This window comes from Podarcis tiliguerta (genome assembly GCF_965153285.1).
Source record: "Podarcis tiliguerta genome assembly, chromosome: W".
In the NCBI taxonomy this organism is placed as follows: domain Eukaryota; kingdom Metazoa; phylum Chordata; class Lepidosauria; order Squamata; family Lacertidae; genus Podarcis; species Podarcis tiliguerta.
Genome location: NC_139552.1, coordinates 2,845,548 through 2,868,866, shown reverse-complemented (window position 1 = coordinate 2,868,866; position 23,319 = coordinate 2,845,548). Strand labels below are relative to the sequence as shown.

Sequence of the window (23,319 nt, the reverse complement as noted above, 5' to 3'; positions counted from 1 at the left end):
AGGTACAAACTGCTTCCTTTCCAATCAGTGCCTGTCCCATAACTTCCTGCTGAAATCCTGCAACATTGCATACCACAAATGTTCCTATTTGCTTATTTGTTTGTATTGTCCCACTTTTGTTGAGCTATAACACAAGAGATGCCCCTCCAGGTGTCAAAAATATGGGACCTTTGGGAGAACTTTGTCCAGAACAAATCCACCACTAATGAGCTATTACTATTGCAGAAGACACCTGACTGTGTGTGTGTGTGTGTGTCCGTCCCTGGTTTGGAGAGGCCCCAAAGTGTTTTTTGGGGAGTTGCATGTATTCAAAGCACATCTTGCAAGTCTTGACAGAGGAAGGGCCACAGCTCTGGGGGTAGAGCACCTGCTTTGCATGCAGAAGTTCTCTGGTTCAATCCCCAATGGCCTCATCTTGAGGTAGGGCTGGGGTCACCCCCTTCCTGAGACCCTGGAGAGCCACGGCTGCTGGAGGTGCACGTACTGTGTCTTGGAGGGCAAAATGTATCGACAGCAGCCTCCTGAGAGACGCTGGCCTTTCTGTGTGCAAACAACGGGGTGGTTTTCCCTCCCTCCCTCAGGGATGTTGGACGGGGGATGTGCCCAGCAAGACACTGTGTTGAGAACTAGGTGAGATGCTTGGCCCAGGAAGGGACTCAGATAAGAGTGCAGATGAGCCAAGCAGCCATTGTTGCTCTCCCGCTGTGGGCTGCGTTTGCTTTGCAGCTGGGTGGTGGGTGGTGGGGTCTCCAAAGCCAGCCTTGCTGAGCTACCCCCACAAACTGTCCCTGGAGCTCGAGGAGGAGGTAGGGAGGCTGAAACAATTCATTGCACTTCCCTCCTTCTTTCCTGCCTTCCTTCCAAGGGAACCTTAAAGGCCAAGAAATTTATTGCTGCGACTCCAGCTCACTCTGCCAGATGCCTGAATTGAAATCTTAGTTGGGGAAAACGGTATGGTGGGAGCGGAATGGCAAGGAGATGCAAGAATTAGTCAGTGACACTTCCGCTTGAGGCGCCACGGAAGATGGCTGACAATACCATCGCTCCACCTTCCACGAGGTAATTAGAGGCTGAGATGGGAGTAATCAGCCTCCCAAATTCTTCCTGGTGTAAGGGAAGATGCAGTCTCATCCGCGGATGCCCAATAAACTACCCCCAAGTTCGTAAAGAAGGAGGGGGTGGGGGCACTGGATGGAAAGCCCCCAAGGGAGTTCGGTGCGAGCGCACCAAGTTCCATTTCTTAAGATGAAAAATTGGATTTAAGTTTTCGGATCTCCTGGACGCTGTCCCCGCGAGCGCACCAAGTTCCATTTCTTAAGATGAAAAATTGGATTTAAATTTTGGACATGCTTCAAGTGAGGAGGGGGAAATTAATCTGCCAATTAAGCCAGCCACTGAGGTGCCAAGAGTGATGGAGAGGAAGAAAGAATAACATCTAAGAATAACATCTAAGTTGGTATGTTGGAACGGAATGGAAAAGGAGGGGGGGGCAAAGCCTTTTTTACTATGATTTATTACAATACCTGACAAATCCCCTCCCCCCCAAGAACTGTTTACATTATTTACAGCAAGTGAGATTGGAAAATATAAACTGTGTGGAAATAACAATACTATATAATTAAAGCTTTTGTTTGTTGAATTGCTTGGAAGAAGATAAAAGACCCTCCAAATATTGATATTAGAAGGAAGCAAGATCTTGTTAGCTGCTGGAGAGACTTAAAAAAACTTTGGACAGATTATGAGAAGGGTGATGAGATGCATTATTTAAATGAGATCCGCCATTATGGGATAAGACCGAGCTGCAGAGATAAATAGTCATAGGGGGAGGTGAGCTCTTAATTTGTTATTATATCTGCACTTTAAGTCCGATTTGGCAAATCTCCCTTGGAAAGGCTAATGTTTGATGCAACCGGTCTGGGAAAATTAATGAGCAAATGCCTAGATTTGATTTCATCGGAACTGAGAGAAGATGGCGTCTGCCAGCAGCGAAATGACTTTTGGATTGATTTGGCATAAACACCAGCGTGTGAGGAGATACTGTAACAATAGGAGAGTCAAGTACACAAAATTCACACAGAAACACATCATTGCTTACTTCATCTCGCCTGTGGAAACAACTCAGAGGCCATGAAAGGAGGAAGTTTAACAACAGGAAGATTTAAAGGAACTATTGGAAACTCAAGGCAGCAGAGATATGAGATGATCAGTGCCCCCCCCCAACTTGAAGCATGGGAAGTCCCAATAAAAATTTATAATTTGGCAGAATATTTGGACTATATGATATGTATTTGTATAATTTGGAATCTTTAATGTGATTTGATTGGATTGTTAAAATGGAAAATTTGATAAAAAATTATTTAAAAAAAGAATTAGTCAGTGACAATTAAGGCTTAAATATATGTTCAACTGGCACACCTTTAACCTTTTACAGTAGCAGGTTGGTGATAATTGACCTAGAAGCCACTGAAGGACACTTTGCATTTGCCCCGTGGAGTTATGGCAGGGCTGGCTCCAGGTTTAAGTGGGGCCCATGTGTTTGCTGGTGGGTGGCCTTCTCCATTGGTGGCCCAGGTGGGCTTACCTGGCTGTGGGGACCAGCCTTCTAAGCACCTCTGGTTCTTAGGTGCTTTTAAAAGATCCCAGAATGGTGTTAGGTCAGGTGCTGTGCACAATTTTTTTTTAAAAGTGGCTGTATGTAGCCACAAGGCACCCATCAGTGTGTCTGGCTGGGGGCAGGGGGGAATTACAGGGTGCATGGTAGGCAGGCATCCTCAGTAGGTCTTGCTGAAGTCCTGGGGCCCTGCCTATAAAGTGAGAAAAGAGTCCTTACATCAGATGCATAGCCCTGTTGCCTCTCGTTTAACTGATCTGTAACACCTAGCAGGATCTGGACCTGGAAAGGGCCCCAGCTCAGTGGCAGAACATCTGCTCTGCATGCTGAAGGTCATGCCACACTTGTCAAAGCCCTGGAATATCCAAATGACTCAGACCATTGACACCAAATGCCCCGGAGTTCCTTCTCCTGCTTCATGGAGCCCACCTGGCTCCCTGGTATACGCCAGAGCTTAGGAAACAAGCTAGGAAGTGGCTTGAACATGAGTGGAGAACTCCGGTCAGATTCTTGCTCTTGATGGGGTCACAGTCCTTCTGAAGAAGCAGGTGTGTAGCTTGGGGCCCTGGATCCATTGCTGTCACTTGAAGCTAAGGTGGCCTTGGTGGTGTGGAGTACCTTCCATCAGCTTTGGCTGGTGGCCAGCTATGTCCTTATCTGGACAGGGAAAGCCTAACGTCTGTCGTCTATGCATAGTTCAGCCTCTGAAGATGGTTTGGAAACTTAAGCTAGTGCAGAGTTTGGTGACCAGGTTGCGCTCACTGGGACAAGACAATTTGAGCGTGTTACACTGAGGGTGACCCAATGGCACTGGCTGCCAGTTAGTCTCTAAGCCTGATTCAAAGTGCTGGTTTCGGCCTCTACAGCCTGAATGGCTCAGGACTGCAGTACCTCAAGGACTGCCTCTCCCCATATGAACTAACCTGGACCCCAAGATCATCCTCCGAGGCCCTTCTCCATGTGCCTCCAGCTTGAGAGATCCAGAAGGTGGCAACATGAGAAGGGGCCTTTTCTGCAGTGGCTCCCCATTTGTGGGATGCTCTCCCCAGGGAGGCTCACCTGGCACCTGCATTATATATCTTTAGGGGTCAGCTGAAAATGTGTTTCTTCAGCCAGGCATTCTATGCCCTTTTAAATGTGTTTGTAGGAGGAAGGTTATTGGTTAATTCTTTTGGTTTTTTTAATGTATTTTGTGTTCTCATTTTGTATTTTTATGTTGTGAATTGCTAAGAGATTTTTGGATGAAGGATGATATACAAATGCTATCATCATCATCATCATCATCATCATCATCATCATCATCTCAACTATTAATCCTCTTTGGAGGAAGCTTCTCAGCTATTTTCTTTGCCTCCTCCTCCTCGTCCCAGGTGGGTGACCAGATGAAGCTGCTGCAGAACTGCTGGTGCGAGCTGCTGGTTTTTGACCACATTTTCCGCCAAGTGCATTATGGGAAGGAGCACAGCATCCTGCTGGTGACAGGCCAGGAGGTAAAAGCACTAGTGTTTGCAGGTTCCACAATGGCCATTTTCAGAAATAATGCCGCAAAATGTTGTAGCATGAAGTGCCACTGCTGCGGCTCAGGATTCTGGCCACTTCCTTTCCTTTCCCCATGCCCACCCCCCTTGTCTCATCTCCCCCACCCCCAAAGGTTGGTCAGCCTTCTTTGCCCACTGGGCTTCTGTTTTGGGGGGGAGTGTGTGTGGGCGTTCCCTCTACATTCTTCTGCCCAAAATCCCACCACCACCACCAAGCATGGGTGGGACAGTTTTGGCTACATAAACAACAGCACACATGGAGAGCTGTTATTGCTGTGGGTATATAAGAACGATGATTTGCCAGGAATGTACAAAGTGTAAGAGAACACAGGTCCCCTGCCCCACGGGAGAGGGAGATAGAGGCCGGAGTAAACATGGGGGTGGGGGAAGAGAATCTGCAAGTACTCCATTGCACATATTTAGACTTTGCGTTGCAGTTCTCTGGAAGCCCTATGGGATGCTAAGGGACATCACTTGTGAGTCAGCCTGCATTGGATTCCTGGCTAGTTAGACTTTGGTCGTTATTGCTTATCCTTCTGTGTAAAGCCAGCACCCAGATATAACCATATTTGTTGTAATTTAGACAACAACTGAGTCCATTAACTGCTTTAAAGCCTTAACAGCTGATTGCTCAAAAGTCTTTCTGATGGAGGTTGTCCCCCACCACCCAGCTCCAGTGGCATAGCGTGGGTTGTCAGCACCCGGGGCAAGGCAAGTAATTTGCGCCCCCTAACCCGTGGATTTTAGTAGGGGCAGAGAGCTGCGAGTGCGAGGGCGAGCGCGCCCCCCCCCGATGTTGCACCCGGTGCGGACGGCCCCCCCTGCACCCCCCACGCTACGCCACTGCCCAGCTCTTGAACCTCCTTGTTCCCCTGACAAGATGGTACTTCTTGGGGGTCCTGAGCCCTGCCCACCTCCCCTTTCTTCCAGGTGGACATGTTGACCGTTGCCATGCAGGCGGGATCCATCCTGAACAACTTGGTGCTGAGAGCGCAGGAACTGGTGCTTCACTTCCATTCTCTCCAGGTGGACAGGCAGGAGTTTGTCTGCTTGAAGTTCCTCATCCTCTTCAGCCTTGGTAAGTGCCAAGGGGTGTGGATGGGGCAGCGAGACACCTGGGAAGAGCAAACAGGGGCTGCCATGGAGAGCTTTGTGCTACAGCCCCCCCCCCACCCACCCTGAGATCTCAACCACATGAGGTGTTTGGAGGAGACTTGCTTTGCTTATAGGTTCGTCTGCCTGGCGGGTGGGGCTGGAAGCAGAGCCCCCATTGTCTTTGCCTTCTCCCTACTGCCAGAAGGACGTGATGAGAGCTGAGGGGGTGAGGGGCAGTTCCTGTTCATCTGTGTTTGTGTCCAGAGGAATTCAAGGACAGCCTCGGATGTGGTCAGCCACACTGGAGATTGCAGGAGATTCCAGCCCTGCCTATTGCCCAGAGGAACTGTGCACAACATCTGACCTTGACACAATATATGCAGGGAAATGTGGGAGTGCAGTCTGCAGAGGAGCCAGGTTTGGCTTGTCTGGTACCTGCTTCTGATCCCCGCCCCCAAAGACCCCTTCTTTCTGCTCAGAAGTTGATTTGCACCAGTTCAGGCAGCCTTGCCTCCTCCCCTCCTGAGCATGGCAGTGGAGCAGGGCCGTCTGTGTGGGTATGAGCGACACCTCGCCCCCCACAAACTCTCCTACAAATAGTTGCACCAGCAGTGGTTGAGGGTGGTATTGGTTGCTTCTGCTAGGCCTGCAAGGTTGCACACCAGCCCTGGGGCAGCAGGGGTCAAGCAGTGACCTTTTCTGCACTGGGAAGCTGCTTTGTTAGTGCTGAAGTCTCAGGCTCTTGGTCTGTCTGGCCCAGCGTTGCCTACACTGACTGGCAGCAGCTGCTGCTCTTGGGGGTCTCAGGCTTGCGGTTTTATCCCAGCCTCTACCCATAGAATGCCATTTGGCAACTGAACCCAGCAACTGAAATGCAGAGCTTCTGCCTGTTCTGTGGAAGTGCTCAGCGCTGCAGTTCTCTGAGGAAAATGACACCAGCAGCAGTATCCTTCCTGACGTTTGCCAAAACTGTTGTCCAGGCTCCTTTGAGAAAAAAGGTTCAGAAAGTTTCCTCCTTTTGGCAAATGCTGTGTTTCCCATTTCATGCCTAAAACCTGCCCAGGATTCTGTACCTGAATTGTGCAACCTGAATGCAAATCAAGCCTCTTTATTTTGCATAAATCGAGCTGTGAGGCTGGATGAGGCCAGTGGCCCACCTAGTCCAGCCTCCTGTTCCCACATTGGCCAGCCAGGTGCCCCTGTGGAAAACCCACAAGCAGGGCTTGAGCACATGAACACTCTTCCCTCCTGCCAGAGCTATAGCTAGGTGATCTTGCGCCCCTGGCAGAACCGTCCAGATTGTGCCCCTTAGCCATGGACAAATTAGCTCTTCTTTCCACCTCTCTCTCCCCCCCCCCCCCAATTCAATTCACTCTCTATTCTTATGAGGCAATAATCAATATTTATATTTATGGACATATTTTTAGCCAATTTTGAGGGGCCCCCCATCACCTGCACCCCTGGCGGGGGGCCACCTCACTACCCCCTAGCTATGGACCTGCCTCCCATCAGCCAGTTATGACCCAGCTGCAGAGTGGCACAGCTGTGAAACGGTTTCATGGTACATTCTGTACGGCATCCCTCTAGGGACGCTTCCTGTAGTGGTCAAGAGACTAGGGTATGGAAGTCAGAACCGCTAGCTAAAGGTTGCAACTTGAGCAATAATGGAAAATTAAGAACTAGTATAGACACACATAGCTCTTCTAGCTCCTTGATCTTGAACTCAAAGCATGAGCTCCATAAACAGACAAAAGAACGTTGCAGGTTTGGCTGCTTCAGCTTTAACACACTCAAAAGATTCTAAATACCACCAATTCCCTGCCTTGTCCCTTAGCCACATGGTGCAAAGCAACAGGAACTGCAGCCGTCCCCATTCCCAAAGAGAGCAAGGTTTCAAGCTCGGGAACCGAGCAAAGGCAGTGGAAGCGGAGCATAACCATTGTGACTAATCATCATCACCATCATTTATTATTTATACCCCGCCCATCTGGCTGGGCTTCCCCAGCCACTCTGGGCGGCTTCCAACGAAATATTAAAATACAGTAATGCATCAAACATTAAAAGCTTCCCTAAACAGGGCTGCCTTCAGATGTCTTCTAAAAGTCTGGTAGTTGTTGTTCTCTTTGATACCTGGTGGGAGGGCATCCCACAGGGTGGGTGCCACTACCAAGAAGGCCCTCTGCCTGGTTCCCTGTAACTTGGCTTCTCACAGTGAGGGAACCGCCAGAAGGCCCTCGGCGCTGGACCTCAGTGTCCGGGCAGAACGATGGGGGTGGAGACGCTCCTTCAGATATCCTGAACCGAGGCCGTTTAGGGCTTTCAAGGTCAGCACCAACACTTTCAATTGTGCTCGGAAACGTACTGGGAGCCAATCTAGGTCTTTCAGGACTGGTGTTATGTGGTCTCGGCGGCCACTCCCAGTCTCCAGTCTGGCTGCTGCATTCTGGATTAGTTGTAGTTTCTGGGTCACTTTCAAAGGTAGCCCCACATAGAGAGCATTGCAGTAGTCCAAGCGGGAGATACCCTTTGTAGTAGCTTTTGTACTAGCCTTTGATAGCCCTCTCCTCCTCCTCCATGAATCTATCAAATCCTCTTCTAAAGCCATCTAAGTTGGTGGCCCTCACTGCCTCCTAGGGGAGAGCGTTCGATAGTTTAATCATGCACTGTATGAAGAAGGGCTTCCTTTCCTCCTGCCGGAAGAATTCTGGGTCAAATGATCTTCTTCAGAGCATATAAGACAAGCTCTGCACTTGGGTCAGGGCAAAGGGGCCCATCGAGTCCAGAACCATGGTCTCAAAGATGCCCCAATGGGCAGCCCATAGGCAGGACCTGAGTGCCAGTGCACTCTCTTCTCCTGTGGGTTTTCAGCAACTGGTGTTTCTCTTTGGCTTTGCGGCAAAGGTCCCCACCCCCCCGCGCCTCCATGATGCCTTCCCTTCCCTTTTTGCTCATTGCGTTAAAACTTCCACCTGCCGGTGTGGAAGCTTTTCTCCTTCACCAAAGAAAATCAGGAACAAAAGGTTGCCCTCTGCCCATGCCCCGTGCCCAACTTCCCTCTCTGAGCGTGGTGCCGATTATGCTGCAAGCCATGTGCCCTCTGCAGGTTCGGCTGTACGGGAGCTGCCACCTCCTCGCTTATATATGCCGGCTGTATTTGCCCTGAAGAAAAGAATGTCTTCTCTCTCTCTCTTTCTCCCTCCAGCTCACAAGCTGCACTTGGCATCTGTGTGTGTGTGTGTGTGTGTGTGTGCGCACACACACACACACAAACACACACAAACACAGGCGTGCGAGAGGGGGAGGAAAGGGCGCCATTTGAGTCTAAATAGATTTTTCTCATGAGCAGGTAAAAGAGGTTTAATTAAAATTAGGGCTCCTCTGAACAGCAATATTTATGAGGGGCGGCACAGGTTAGCTTTGTTCTCCAGAAGGGCTTAATAGAAGCTTAATGGATCAACACCCCCCCTCCACATGTGCCGGCCTGACTTTCATTTTCCAGCCAGCCACTCGGGGGGATGCGAAGTGTTATGTACAGTGGACGCTCTGGTTGCGAACGTGATCCGTGCGGGAGGCACGTCCGCAACCCGCAGCGGCACGTCTGCACACGCACGGATTGCGATTCATGCGCGACTGCCGAAAGCCGGAAGTAACCCATTCCGGTGCTTCCAGGTTTCGGTCGCCTGCAACCCAAAAAACCACAACCTGAAGTGTCTGTAACCCAAGGTATGACTGTACAGTGGTACCTCTGGTTGCAAACGGGATCCGTTCCAGAGCCCCGTTCGCAACATGAGCAGAACGCAACCTGCGTCTGCATGTCTGCACACGTGTGGGTCGCAATTCGCCGCTTCTGCGCATGCACGTGACGTCATTTTGAGCGTCTCTGCATGCATGAGCGGCGAAACCCGGAAGTAACCCTGTAGAGTGGGTTTTCTGGATCCCTGTGTGTATGCCTAAAACGGGATTCTTTCCCCCCCACCCTTTGCTGGTCTGTGTCTGCCTGTTCCCTGGTATATCTCAGAGACACTGCGTAAGTGAAAAGTGCCTCACTCTTGTGCCTTCTGTGCCCGTCCCTGGCACGGAAAGATCCCTAAGCTTAACTGATGTCATGACCCCCTAATCTAACTATAAACTTCCCATGTTTATTACCACAGACTAGAAGAATGTTAAGTGCACTCTGTATAATCCCCCTGCGTAAGACACCCCTATCTATCTTAGGTAGTTATCTCTGGTTGTTATGTTCTGTGCTCTCTCTCTCTGATGCGTATGCTCTATGTATGTAACATGTGCAATGCCTGAACGTTGTACCCACGTTGTTCACGCTGCTCGCTGCATCCAATCAGCAGCCACCATAGATGGGGCAATTGAGCCCAATATACAATAAAAGGGACACTCTTAGCCTCCTGCTACGAGATGCCTCCCGGATGATATCCCACCACGTCGTCTGTCGTTTATTCAACCCAACATCTGGTGACCCCGACGTGATCCAGCGACCCCCATCTCCTCACTCGAAGCGCGCTAACAACTCGTGAGTAGAATGGGGAAGAATTTGACAAAGTTGCAGAGAGAGCATGCCAAAGAACTGCATTACTTAGTCAAGCAGAGAGTGGTGGGTGTTCATATTAGTTTAAAAGATGTTGAAAAATTAATATGTGAAGTGTCCTGCAGATGTTCCTGGTTGGCAGAGACGGGATCTCTGGAACCAGCAACATGGCAGAAGATCGGGTCCTCCCTCTTTAAAGAACCCAGGGCTCCGATTCATTGTTTGCTCACTTGGAAGAAGTGCATGGAGGCTGTCTCCGATTTGGGACTAGACCCAGATTTGGGTCTGGACCTGTATCAGGACTGTCAGGCATCTCCGACAGCCCCTGCCATTTCAACCACAGCAGACAATCCCCCCCCCCATACCCAAACTGCTTACCTCCTACCCTTGTTGTTGTTGTTGTTGTAACAACAACAATTATTGTTGTTTTGTTGCTACAAACAACAATAATTGTATTAATACAATAAAATGTATTAGGCATACACACAGGGATCCAGAAAACCCACTCTACATAACCCGTTCCGGTACTTCCGGGTTTCAGCGGTCCGCAACCCCAAAAAACACAACCTGAAGCATCTGTAACCCGAGGTATGACTGTATTAAGATCAGCTGCAGTTCTCACTCAGGGCCACCAGTATGCAAATGAAGGACTGAGAAGTGTCGCTCACTGACTGGTTAGCTAGTTGGGAGTTGTTACTGTTACAAGTTACTTAGTATTATATAAAGCAGCCAGCTAGGCTGCAGTCAGTCTGACTCCAGGAGCAGTTCTAACTGCTGTAATAAAGAGCTGAGAATCTAACAGAGCTGTGTCCTTCATCCATCTTCCCCACTATTTAACATGGAGCAAGAGCAGCTTTTGTGCGCCTGCATTCCTTTAAGCGATTGCAATTTATCTGACGCCTCCAGCAGACGAAAGCGGCACTGAATGCAAAGAACTCTTAAGGGCATAGAAATGGTCCCGACAGCTCTGCCTGTGTGTGAGGCGGCTTTTGTAGCAGGACGGAGTCTTTGCGGCCGCTCTCTCTCAGTGGAGTGTGTCAATGTTATTTGGACAACATTCTTTATGCCTTACAGGAATGAAAAGATTATTCAAATATTCAATTAAATCGTGAATAGGGTTTCTTCGCCAAACCAGGTGAGTTGATCAAGACGAACCCTCTATTTTTGTGCCATCTCAAAGTGTGTGTGTGGGGGGGGATGGTAGGGAAGAGAAGGCTTTAGCAGCGTAACTTCTAGGGTGTGTGAGTGTGAGGACTGCGTGCCCCCCCCCCCTTTCTCCTGAAAATGAAAATCACAATACAGTGGTACCTCTGGTTGCAAATGGGATCCGTTCCGGAGCCCCGTTCACAACCTTAGCAGAATACAACCTGTGTCTGCGCGTGCGCAGGTCGCCACGTCTGCGTATGCGCCTGACGTCATTTTGAGTGCGCATGCGCGAGCGGCAAAACGCGGAAGTAGCCCATTCCGTTATTTCCTGGTCGCCGCGGTACATATCCTGAAAGAACGTAACCTGAACCGAACGTAACAAGAGGTATGACTGTAATGTTATGCAGATGAAGAGATTCCATAATTGCGTGCCTGATTATCCCAGCAGTGACTCAGAAATGAAAGGGGGCAGTCAGCACTTCAACTGCTAAGCACAAGGCCCAGGTCAGGGGAATGTCAAAAGAGCCCTGAGGCAGGATGGGACCAGTGGCCCTCCCCGCCCTGCTTTCTGTTCTCACAGTTGCCAGTGACATGCCCATTATGGGAAAACCACAAGCAGGGCCCAAGAGCCAGAGAGTGCCCTCTCCCCTCCTGCTCTTTCCAGCTGGTTCTCCACCTGTGGGTCCCCAGATGTCGTTGGACTACAACCTTTTGGGAAGGCCTTGTTGGCCTTTAGTTGGGCTGTATCCAGAACTTGGCACGGCTGAGAGAAGCATGTCCTGAGTGTTTTTATAGGGATGGGAGGCATGCAGTCCTCTAACTGCCATCAGCCGTGGCCAGCCTGGTCAGGGACTATGGGAGCGGTGTGTTCAGCAATGTTTGGAGGGCACCAGGCCTTCCAGAACTGCTTTACAGAGGACACAAGGGCAGGTCCCTGCCCCAAGGACCCTGCAGCCTAAAATTCTACCCAGATGGGATGCAGCAGGAAGCAATATGTTGTTGTTTTCAGTTACAGGTGGTTAGGCTCGGTTGTATCCCCTTGGAACTGTGTGCAAGCCTTAGGATGAGGTGCCACTGAAGCCAGGCTGTCCACAGTTGTCTGCAAGACCCCTGGGGGAAGGAGATGAGACATTGGCGGACACTTGAGGGCCTTTTGACAGCGAATCTGGGCCCTGAAGGAGGGCTGCCCCTCATGGTGCCCCCATCTCCAACATTGCTGCTGGATGCCTTGAGAGTCTACAAAATGAGAGCTTGACACTGTCAGGAGTTCAGCCTACACTCGAGTAGGACCCTGGCAGAGACACATGCCTGACTGGCATGTTCTCCCCCTCCTGGTCTTTTGTTCGGGAGCTTCATAAGCTTTCTTCAGCCCGAACATTACAGCGACCGATGCCAACCGACATCGGCACACTTAGGGATCCGCAGAGTCTTCGCAGCATTGCGTAACAGACCTCAGCAACTCAGCATTTTGGCTAATCTACAGTGGTACCTCGGGTTAAGTACTTAATTTGTTCTGGAGGTCCGTTCTTAACCTGGAACTGTTCTTAACCTGAAGCACCACTTTAGCTAATGGGGCCTCCTGCTGCCGCCGCGCTGCCAGAGCACGATTTCTGTTCTCATCCTGAAGCAAAGTTCTTAACCCGAGGTACTATTTGTTGGAAATCCAAGCCTTTATCAGGAGAAACTGGCAACTCTCCCAGGCACCCGGCTTGGTCTCCTGTTGACCTCCCGGTCTGCTTTCCCGGCAGGATCCAGGCAAAGGTCACGATAGGCGATCCTTCTCAGCGTGAGAAGAACACACCCCCTCTTTCCTGCCCCCCCGGCAGGGGAAAGAGATAGACAGAAACGTATTTACATGCCTTTATTTCTGTCTTTGCAGTGTTACAAAAACCATGACTGCTCTCTTCAAACTCCAGCAGTCGACTGAACAAACACTTCCTGTACAGCTCATATTACACTCTGAGCTAATTCCGGTGCCCTCTGTTTCCCATGGACACTCCCAACATCATGTGATGTTGTTTTCAAGCAATCAGCTCGCAGCAGCATTGCTTCTATATTGTAACATACTCCCCCATATGAATCAATGTGCGCTGCGAGCAAAGCTTGATCCAGAGAAGAAAGCAAACAGTTGTTATACATATAACACTCCCCTGTTGTTTCAGTTCCACCCTTGGAACTACCCGCCACTGGTTTCCCCAGTGTTCCTCTCTGGTTGTCTGACTTCCAAGGTATGAGTGCATCTGCATTTCCTTGGCTAGGGAATGTACTGTTACGCTTAGCAACTCCCTGTTGTGTCTCTGTCTCTGACTTAGACACAGCTTTAACCTGTCTTGAGTTGTCAACAATAGTAACACATGCTACAGCTGAGTTAGCAAACTCTTTTGAATACCTCTTGGGTGGTACTCCCTTTGTAACTCTCTCGGACCTGCGTATGAGGTGCTGATCCTCTCTGCTCACTGGTTCAGTCTCAGGACTCTTTGGAGAACCAGTTCCAATAGTAAACAGTGGTTCATCCTCCACCTGTGAAGGTCTAGCCATTGTGTGAGATTTCCTCTCAATGACTGTGTCAACTGAGCTCTTCGAGCTATCACTATCACTCTCAGTACCACTGTAATCAGTAAAATCATCATCATCATCTGAATTGTCCTCAGTGGGAAATGTGTGAACAATTACTCTCTCCTGTTCAGGAGCACTCTCTAGAAAGTTTGTGAGAATCACCTGACCAGATTCAGACAAATTTACTCTGTAGAGACCCTTTTCATAACCCACAAAAATGCCTCTAGCATTCTTCACCACATCTGGAGTTTCAGTCTTGATTTGAGATCCAAAAACCTTAAAATGCGCGACAGAAGGTTTTCTGTGGAACAGCTTCTCAAAAGGAGAACATTCCATACCTTTTGAAACCTTTCTCACCCAAGAGTAACAAAAACAAGATAAAGATTCAGCCCAAAACCCATGTGGCAAATGTGAACTCAGCAATTGCGCCTTCATCCCATTTTGCAATTCTTTGTTCACTTGCACACAGACACTTTTGTTCCATGCATCTGCTGAAACAGCAGTCTTGTGCCTTATTCCTTTCTTATCCAGGAAATCCTGAAAATCCTGTAAAAGAAAAACTGGCTTTTCATCTGTGAAAAGACAATCAATGTTAGCATCATGAATATCCGTAACCTTGTCACAAAACTCTTTAAACCTTTCTAAGGCTTCTTGTGGTTTGTGCAACATGTATATCCACACATAATGAGAGAAATAATACACACACACAAGATAATATCTTGCATTGCCTCTAGATGGTGCTAGAGGACCAATCACATCAGCATACACTCGCTGAGAAGCTTTGGTTACTCTCGTCGTCTTCTGGACGTTTTTCGTCATACCTGCAAGAGAAATCATGTTAGATTCAGAAGCATTACAATTTATGCAATCACTTTGATCAGAAGTCAACAAATACAGTCCATCTTTCTCTCTGGCAGAAAGATACAGCTCTCCATCTTTGAAGATTTTGCAGCTCTCTCCATCATAGGACAAGATCAGTCCTTTCTTTGTGATCTGCGAAACACTCAGCAGATTGAACTTTAAATCAGGAACCAAATACACATTGTTAATAGTCAAGTTCAGACTTTCAAGATACACAGTTCCAAACCCGATTGCTTCAAGCTCCTGGCCATTGGCCTGTTTCACAGTGAAGCTTTGCTTCTTAAACGTTGAAAACAGTCCTCGGCGTGACGTCATGTGTTGCGTGCAACCCGTGTCAAGAACAAAAGCGTTCTCCATTGAAAATTCGGCTTTTGTTGACAGCAATGCTTTTGCAGGTTTCATCTGGGACTTGGTACGACTTTTGCCTGACGCCTCAGGCTTTGCAGAGCTCCCCTTAGCTCCTTTCTGTTGACGTGGCTTTTTACAATTCCGCTGAAGATGCCCAGTCTGTCCACAATTGTAACAACGGACAACGTTCAAAGCAACAGCCTGTTCTTCACTTGCAATAGCAGTGGGGGTGTCAGAACTCCAAGCTTCTCTCCCCCTGTCTTTGACATCTATTGCAGCAAGGCGATCTATCTCATTGAGAACCACTGAACAAATTCTCTCCACCGTAAGATCTCTGGCTGGTAGAGAACCCAGTTGACTTGCAACTGTTTTGTAAGTCCGATTAAGGCTGTTAATAATCATGAAGCAGAATATTTCTTCCTGTAGAGGGAAATTGCGTTGCGCCATCTGCTGGCGTAAGAATTTCATCTCTGTCAGATGCGCTTGTACATCTCCATCAGGCGCTAGCCTCATATTGGTCAGCTTTTCAAAATGCAGCAACGCTGAAGAACCAGCATCTCTTTGATGTATTCTACGCAGCGTTTCCCAAATCTCACGCGCGTATTCCAAATCCTGAATATGCACGAGTTGATCATCTGAGATACACAGAATTATGGCCGTCCTGGCTCTCACATTCTGTGAATTCCAACCTGGCGTTGGTGCAGGAGGGATGGGGTTTTCAATCACCCCAAAAATCCTCTGATTCTGAAGCAGGGCTTTCATCTTTACAGACCATGAGGAATAATTATCATTAGTCAGTGGAGGTGGGTAAGGTAAGCCTCCCCCCTTCTTGGTATCCATTTTGAATCCAAGCCTCAGCTCTCACTCTCAAGCCTGTAAAATCCAAGAGTCTATTGGGTTGTTTACTGCACCTGGCAGCTAAATGCAGGCAGCTCTGGAAAGTCCCTCCAAGAGCAGTGAGACAACAGACAAAACAAACGCTGGAATATTTACCAGTGTTTTTCCAGCCTTTTACAGTCCCAGCCTCTCTTCCGTTGGCTAGTAAATTTCCACTTCCTTTCAAGCTAACTATCTCCGAAGTAGCTGAAAAGACTGACGTCTCGTTGCTTAGCAACTGGACATTCCAAGCTTGAGCAGCAAACCTTATCATTCCCAGGAATGCGAAGAATGTGGCTCTCTCTCAGTGCTGTTTTTTTATCCAAAAAGCAGCTTTTGTGAACCAGGGAAGATTCATTCTGTGTTCACCCTTTTAGCCCATAAAATCAGCATACCTTAGGGGTTCCGTTGCTCGTTAGCTTATCAGCAAAAATGATTCCTCCGGTGCTCAGCCGTTCTTGTAGCTTCCCATCCGCTCGCTACCATATCTTCCTTTATCTCCTTGCAGAGGATGAAGTACGATCCATCAACCTCTCTTGCTGCTTTCATGGATCGAAACCATCGGCTCTTTGCTACCAGATGTTGGAAATCCAAGCCTTTATCAGGAGAAACTGGCAACTCTTCCAGGCACCCGGCTTGGTCTCCTGTTGACCTCCCGGTCTGCTTTCCCGGCAGGATCCAGGCAGAGGTCGTGATAGGCGATCCTTCTCAGTGTGAGAAGAACACCCCCCCTCTTTCCTGCCCCCCCCCCCGCCAGGGGAAAGAGATAGACAGAAACGTATTTACATGCCTTTATTTCTGTCTTTGCAGCGTTACAAAAACCATGACTGCTCTCTTCAAACTCCAGCAGTCGACTGAACAAACACTTCCTGTACAGCTCATATTACACTCTGAGCTAATTCCGGTGCCCTCTGTTTCCCACGGACACTCCCAACATCATGTGATGTTGTTTTCAAGCAATCAGCTCGCAGCAGCATTGCTTCTATATCGTAACACTATTTCTGGGTTAGCGGAGTATGCAACCTGAAGCGTATGTAACCCGAGGTACCACTGTACTTTATTTACATACAGTATAAACACACACGGAGCACTGCAACATGGCTCCCTCCCTCTCTAGCATCAGACAGCAAAGAGAAAAAGAACAAAGGACAATAGTCCCACTTCATGGAACACAGTGACACAAACATCCTGCCGCCGTCACTTCCCACTCTGTGGAGTCAAAACATATACTGTCATGTGATAAACAATCCCATGACTGCAATCATAGATCAGGAATTCTAACAGCCACTTCTCCAGAGAAGGTTCTAGGAAGGGATCTCGAGGAAAAGCAGATTTGCAAAAAGGCTCCCGGGGGAGGGCAATAGCTCAGTGGAAGAGCTTCCGCTTTGCGTGCAGGAGGTCCTGGGTTCAATCCTCAGCAGCATCTCCAGGTAGGTAGGCCTGGGAGGGGGCTAAATATCTCCTGCTGTGGAGAGCCATGGCTGCCAGTACGTGTAGACAGTACTGATCCTTTTTTTAAGAATCCCCCCCCCCCCAATGCTTTATTAATTTTAAAAGCATAACATTACAAAACAAATACAAAACAAGATGCATCAAGCCACAAAGGGCAATCCAGTAATTAATACTCCCTACACCATACGTACATACCGAAAAAGAAAAGATTAAGTTCATCCATCGCTAATTCTAACGTAACTTCCGGTCCCCCCACTGTGGTTCCTAAATTTCATTACGCTGCGCACTTAACTTTTTCTCTCCTAAATTCTTCTGTTATTTTAATTCTGTAATGATTTCTTAATTCATGCAGAAATCAATCCAGGCCTGCCAAAGAATTTATGTTATTACAATGTTTGTTTAAATATTCTCTGTAGATATTCCACTCTTTATTAAATACTTGATCTGTATGGTCTCAGAATCTTGCTAGTTCTGCATATTCTAGCATTTTATTTTGCCAGTCTAATTTTGAGGGAATAGAATCTCCTTTCCATACTTTAGCAATGAGAATCCTAGCTGCTGTTACCGCATACATATTTTCCTTACCTGTTTAGGGATTTCATTGCTCATTATGTCTAGCAAGAAGGCTTCGGGCCTCTTTGGGAAGGAACATTTAAACAATTTTTTAAGTTCATTGTAGATTGTTTCCCAAAATTCCCTGATTTTTTTGCCATTCCACCACACGTGGATCATGGTGCCTTCCGCCTCCTTGCATCTCCAACAGATGTTTGATCTAGATTTATACATTTTGGCCAGTTTTACAGGTGTTAAGTACCATCTGTAGAGCATCTTCATGAAATTCTCTTTCAAATCGTAGCACACTGTGAATTTTAGGTCCTCCTTCCACAACCTCTCCCATGATTCCATCTGAATGTTGTGCCCAAAATCTCCGGCCCATTGTACGATGACAGATTTTACTTCTTCCTCCCTGACCTCCCAGTCAAGGAGGCACCTGTACATGTTAGAGAGCGTCTCTGTGTGTGTGTTTATTAAACAGTAATAATAAAAATTAAAAAAAAATATTTGTACCCCACCCTCCCTGGCCAGAGCCGGACTCAGGGCAGCTAACACCAGTAAAATTACAATAAAAACATAATGGGGGGGACCGACCAATTTAAAATGCAGGTTAAAATGCAATTTAAAATGCAGCCTCATTTTAAAAGTAGCCCATAGATCAAAACCGTAAGGGGAGGGAAACATAAGGGTCAGACTGAGACCAAACTAAAGGCCAGGCAAAACAACTCTGTCTTGCAGACCCTACGGAAAGATGTCAAGTCCCGCAGGGCCCTAGTTTCTTGTGACAGAGCATTCCACCAAGTCGGGGCCAGTACTGAAAAGGCCCTGGCCCTAGTTGAGACCAATCTAACCACCTTGTGACTTGGGACCTCCAAAATATTGTCATTTGCAGACCTTAAGGTCCTCCATGGTGCATACCAGGAGAGGCGGTCCCGTGGGTACGTGGAAATCTTGAAATTTCTGTGGAAAGGCCTTTCTGTTTGTCCTTTTGGAATGTTTCATTTAACTGAAAATACTGCAACCAATCAGTCAAATGTGTCCGAATTGCTTCAAATTTCTTTAATTTTAGCTTATTTTCTTTTTCTTCCAATAAGTCTTTATAAGTTGCCCAATTACTTCTCTCATGCTGTTTTTTTAAACTGAGAACGCTTCTGCCGGGGACAGCCACCATGGCGTTTTTGGTTCTAGTAAGTCCTTATATTTGGCCCGCACCATGTAAAGCAATTTCCTGATCACGTGGTTCAAAAACCCTTTGTGGACCTTCTCATATGCCAGATGGGCATGCCAGCCGTATCTGTTATTGAATCCTTCTAGATCCAGCAAGTCGGTGTTTTTTAACGTTAGCCATTCCCAAATCCAGGCGAGACAAACTGCATCGTGATACAATTTCAGATCTGAAATAGACAGTACTGATCTAGGTGGGTGAGTGAAGCAGCTTCCTCCATCCCTATTTAAACCAGCCCTTTCTTCAGAACCCTGAGGACTGAAATCTCACTGTTGTTTTTAAGGGAAATGCTGTAGTTTTGCAGAGCACCTGCTTCACCTGCAGGAGGTCCCAGGTTCAATCCCAGGTTCAGTGAGTGGCATCTCCATGCAGTGCTTGGAATGTGCTTTGCCTGAGGCTCTGGAGTGCTGCTGTCCTTCAGTGCCAGCAAACTCCAGCTTCATTGGAGTTCTCTTGTTTTGAGAGGGGGAGAAAAACGTTTTCTTTCCTCTGTGCCTTCCATCATTTTATACACTTCTGCCACGCTACCTCTTAGTCACCTTTTCTCCAAATCAAAAAGTCCCCAGTGCTGCAGCCTCCATCCGTTGCTCCATCCTCCCCTTGGTCATTCTGACGGCCCTTTTCTGAACCTTTTCTAATGTGTGGGAATGTTCAGGGATGCAGGAGAGGATATATTGTCTGATAATAGCCTTTCCAACATGTGTTAACAAGTTCACAATTTAGCAGAGTAACATTCTCCCTTTTAAACTTGCAGCGGATGCATTTGCTCAGGCTCGCTAAAACCTCTATAATAACTGTTCTGGTATTTTCCCCTTATTCCCTCATAAAAGATAAGACACGACACAGTCTTCTATAAAAGTATAAAGAGAGTTTACTCACATATCATTCTGTTCACAATAGGATTCCAGAAGGCAGACTTAGCTTAGAAAAGTAACATACCTGGAAACTATCTCATAAGAAGACAGTCCCTTTGTCATCTCTTGGCTGGAAACCAAGAGGGCATCTTTGGCTAAGCAGATGTTGCTTCTTCGATGCATGTAGTCAAAAGGAGAGAGATGGCTGCCCTGCCCTGTGCTTTTGTCATTACCTGCTCAGGTGAGGCCACACCCACCTCTAGTCACATGCAAAGGAAGTCTGTCCCAGCCCAGAAGGAAACAGGAAGTTTACCTGCTGGCTGAACAAACATTCCTCCCCATGTGTAAACTTGTTCAGTCTAGGAATGTTGTACTTGACTGCTTTTGTGTTTCACATCCCACACAATGCCCCCCCCCCTTAATGGGAAAAGTGCTTATAAACACATACATACAAAAAAACCCCAAACAGATTTATTTCTTTAAAAAGATCAGCGGCCACAAGAGCAACTAAAATGGTTATATCCACTGATCTGACACATAAAGACACCTGCACTTAAGTTATTTCGGGGGGAGACCCTTATATCAACTTATATGCCAAATGATCTTACGCCTTCACAACAAATCAGGTTTGGATGGTCTTTCAGAATTAAGGGCAGAATCTTAATGTTTAAGGGTACCAGAAGACAGTGTCCAGAGGTCCAACATTTTTGAAACAATGACCATTTTCTTCATGGTTTCAGCCAACCCACAGTGGAGGAGCTACAAGTACAACTCCATCTCCTCCGACAAACAGCATCGGAATACAGTGGTACCTTGGGTTACATACGCTTCAGGTTACATACGCTTCAGGTTACAGACTCCGCTAACCCAGAAATAGTACCTCGGGTTAAGAACTTTGCTTCAGGATGAGAACAGAAATCGTGCTCTGTCGGCGTGGCGACAGCAGGAGGCCCCATTAGCTAAAGTGGTGCTTCAGGTTAAGAACAGTTTCAGGTTAAGAGCAGACCTCCGGAACGAATTAAGTACTTAACCCGAGTTACCACTGTATTCCTTTTGGTAGATTTATAAATCTCTTCATAGGTTTCTTCATCCATTTCTATTGTTGTCACAGTCTCCTCAACATCACCCAAAATCTTATTTAAGTGCTGGTAACAAGCAAATAATCTGCCTCGAAGTTTTCGGTCATTTCTCATTTTAACATCAATTCGTTCATCAGGACTAAGCTTGATGAGATCCAAGGGCTCTTCTACAGTATTTGTGGTTTGTTGCTGCTCCACCTCGTCCGCCATTTTTTCAAAGCCCCTCCAATGCTCTTTTGGAGGTGAGGCCAGAATTCTGTGGTTCTAGGCTGAGTGTTGGAAGTGAGAGGGAGGGAGGAGAGATTTTGGCGACAGCCCCAGAGGGCCCGCTGTGTCTTCCCAGTTAGCCTTGAAAAGGCCCTGTCTCATCTCCCCCTTGTGAGCGTGGCAAGAATAGGAGGAACAGGTGGCCGCCCACCATTGAGCTAAAGCCCCCTCCCACTGCTGTTGCTTGGCCCCTGCCCTCCCCCAGTGGCCCCCCTCCATGCCCCACAGATGAAGTCAGGCCCAAGGAAGGAAGTTTGCATTGGCAGCTTTTGCCGAGTTTTCAAGAGCAGTGTGCATAGAGCAGGCACATTTTCAGGCAGGTGGGCGACAGCTTAAGAGGGATGTGCTTATCACTGCACCTTCACACCCGTCTCTCTCATCCTCCTACCCCTTGTTCTTTGGCTGAGCTGCTTGAGGCACCTTGGATCATGGTTTCCATGTCAGCTGAGCCCTATTTTCACCTGGGAAGGCCAAACAGATTAAGCCCCAATCCCTCCCGCTGGTGTTTAGAGAGGAACACAACAGAGTGGCTTTGAAGTGAAGGTTTGTTTAGGGAACATCAGAAAGTAAGAAGAAGATCGCTTGTCAGATATGGTTTATTTATCTTGCATAGCCTTTACCAGCCTGATGCTCATCTGCACAGCATAAGGCTGGCAAGGTCAGACCCTGTTCATCCAGGCAGATGGCCAGATGAAGCTTATGAAGGTAGGAAGAGCCATTAGCTGGATCAGGCCAATGTGCTATCTAGTCCTGTTCTCACAGTGGCTGACTAGATGCTTGTGGGAAACCAGCAAGCAGGATCCTTGCACAAGAGCAGATCTCCCCTCCTGTGGTTTCCTGCATCTGGTATTCAGAAGCGTCGCTGCCTCTGACCATGGAGGCAGAGCGCAGTAATTGTGGCTCGTCTCCTCCTCCTCCATGGATTTGTCCAAACCTCCATCAAGGCTCTCCAAATTGGTGGCCATCATTGCCTGCTGTGGGAGGGAGTTCCATAGTTTAATGTTGCGCTGCTTGAAGAACTACTTCCTTTTCTCTGTCCTGAATCTTCCAACATTCAGCCTCATTGGATGCCCACGAGTTCTGGTGTCATCATGCGAGAGGGAGGGGGGAAACTCCTCATGCAATTGTTTATGCTTCCGTCAGGTCGCCTCCGGTCCCCTTTTCTCTACACTAAAAAGGCCCGACCGCTGCAGGCTCTCCTCACAGGGGAGCCTCTCCATCAACCTCAGCCGTTTTGCAGATATCAGCCGATGACTTGTGCGAGCTTTGCAAGCGACACCTTCCATGTTTGCGGCCTGTGTGCCCAGGAGGAAGTCCCTCCATTCAAGAGAGGTTACCCCATTCAATGCATCCCCCCTTATTTCCCCTCCCCCTCCCCCCTGCTGCAGATGTGAAATTCGTGGAGAATTCAAGTGTGGTGAAGGAAGCCCAGGAAAAGGCCAACACAGCCCTGATGGAGTACACCCTCTGCAACTACCCACACGCCACAGACAAGTTCCGCCAGCTTCTGATGCAGCTGGCCGACGTCCGGTCCCTGAGCATGCAAGCGGAGGAGTACCTGTACCACAAGCACCTGAGCGGGGACGTGCCCTGCAACAGCCTCCTGATTCAAATGCTCCACGCCAAGCGGACTTGAGAGCGCAAAGCAAGGCTCTCTGTCCCCCCTTTGTCTGGGGAAGAGACTCACGGCAGCAGAGGTGCAAGGGTGGTGGCAGATAGATCAGGCCCCGGGATTGGGGGGGGGGTGTAGGGTGACAGGGAAGGGTGAGTGTCTTGTCATCCCCTCCCCACAGGCAACCTCTCCCAGTTCTGACTTTCATACATGCCATTGAGAAGCTCCAGGTCGCCTGGTTTCCCCACCAGGCAGCTGCGGGTGCAAACCCCAACCCTTGCCTCCATTTTGGTGTGATTCCTCCTGAGTTCCAGGCTCTCGCTCTCTAAAAGCCATGGGGCTAAGCTGTGTGGGGACTGCCCTTGGAGGCTGTTTAGGGGATGCTTTGGGTGGGGGTTGGCTTTCCTAATTGGGCAGGAGAGGAGTCTTCTCCCAGGGTGTGTGAGAGAGGAGGCATCTGCCCGAGCTCCCCACCTGCTCTCCAGGCATGGTCCTCTAGCTAGATGGCTGGGAAAAGATGGAGAGAAAAAGGCCCAGTACAGCTACCCATTGGAAGGCCCCCGCACCCCGTCTGTCCCTCTGCAGGCAGTGGCCAGGTTGGCCACAAGGATGATTTCTGTGGCCCATGGGCCACCATGAGAGCGAGTTTGTTGTGCCTCAGATACACTGAAACCACTCTCTCCCTTGGGGCTTCATTTTGGGAG

General features: G+C 48.4%; 1 protein-coding gene across 1 annotated transcript in view; it reads left to right on the top strand.

Moving 5' to 3' along the window:
• LOC310668840 (steroidogenic factor 1-like) overlaps nt 1–22,698 on the top strand; it is a 62,573-nt gene extending 39,875 nt beyond the window's left edge. The window contains exons 4-6 of the mRNA XM_083422183.1: nt 3,982–4,101; nt 5,080–5,227; nt 22,392–22,698. Coding sequence (XP_083278309.1) covers nt 3,982–4,101; nt 5,080–5,227; nt 22,392–22,639 — 516 coding nt within the window. The 3' untranslated portion in view covers nt 22,640–22,698. The remainder of the gene's footprint in view (nt 1–3,981; nt 4,102–5,079; nt 5,228–22,391) is intronic.
• Nucleotides 22,699–23,319: the final 621 nt, after the last annotated feature.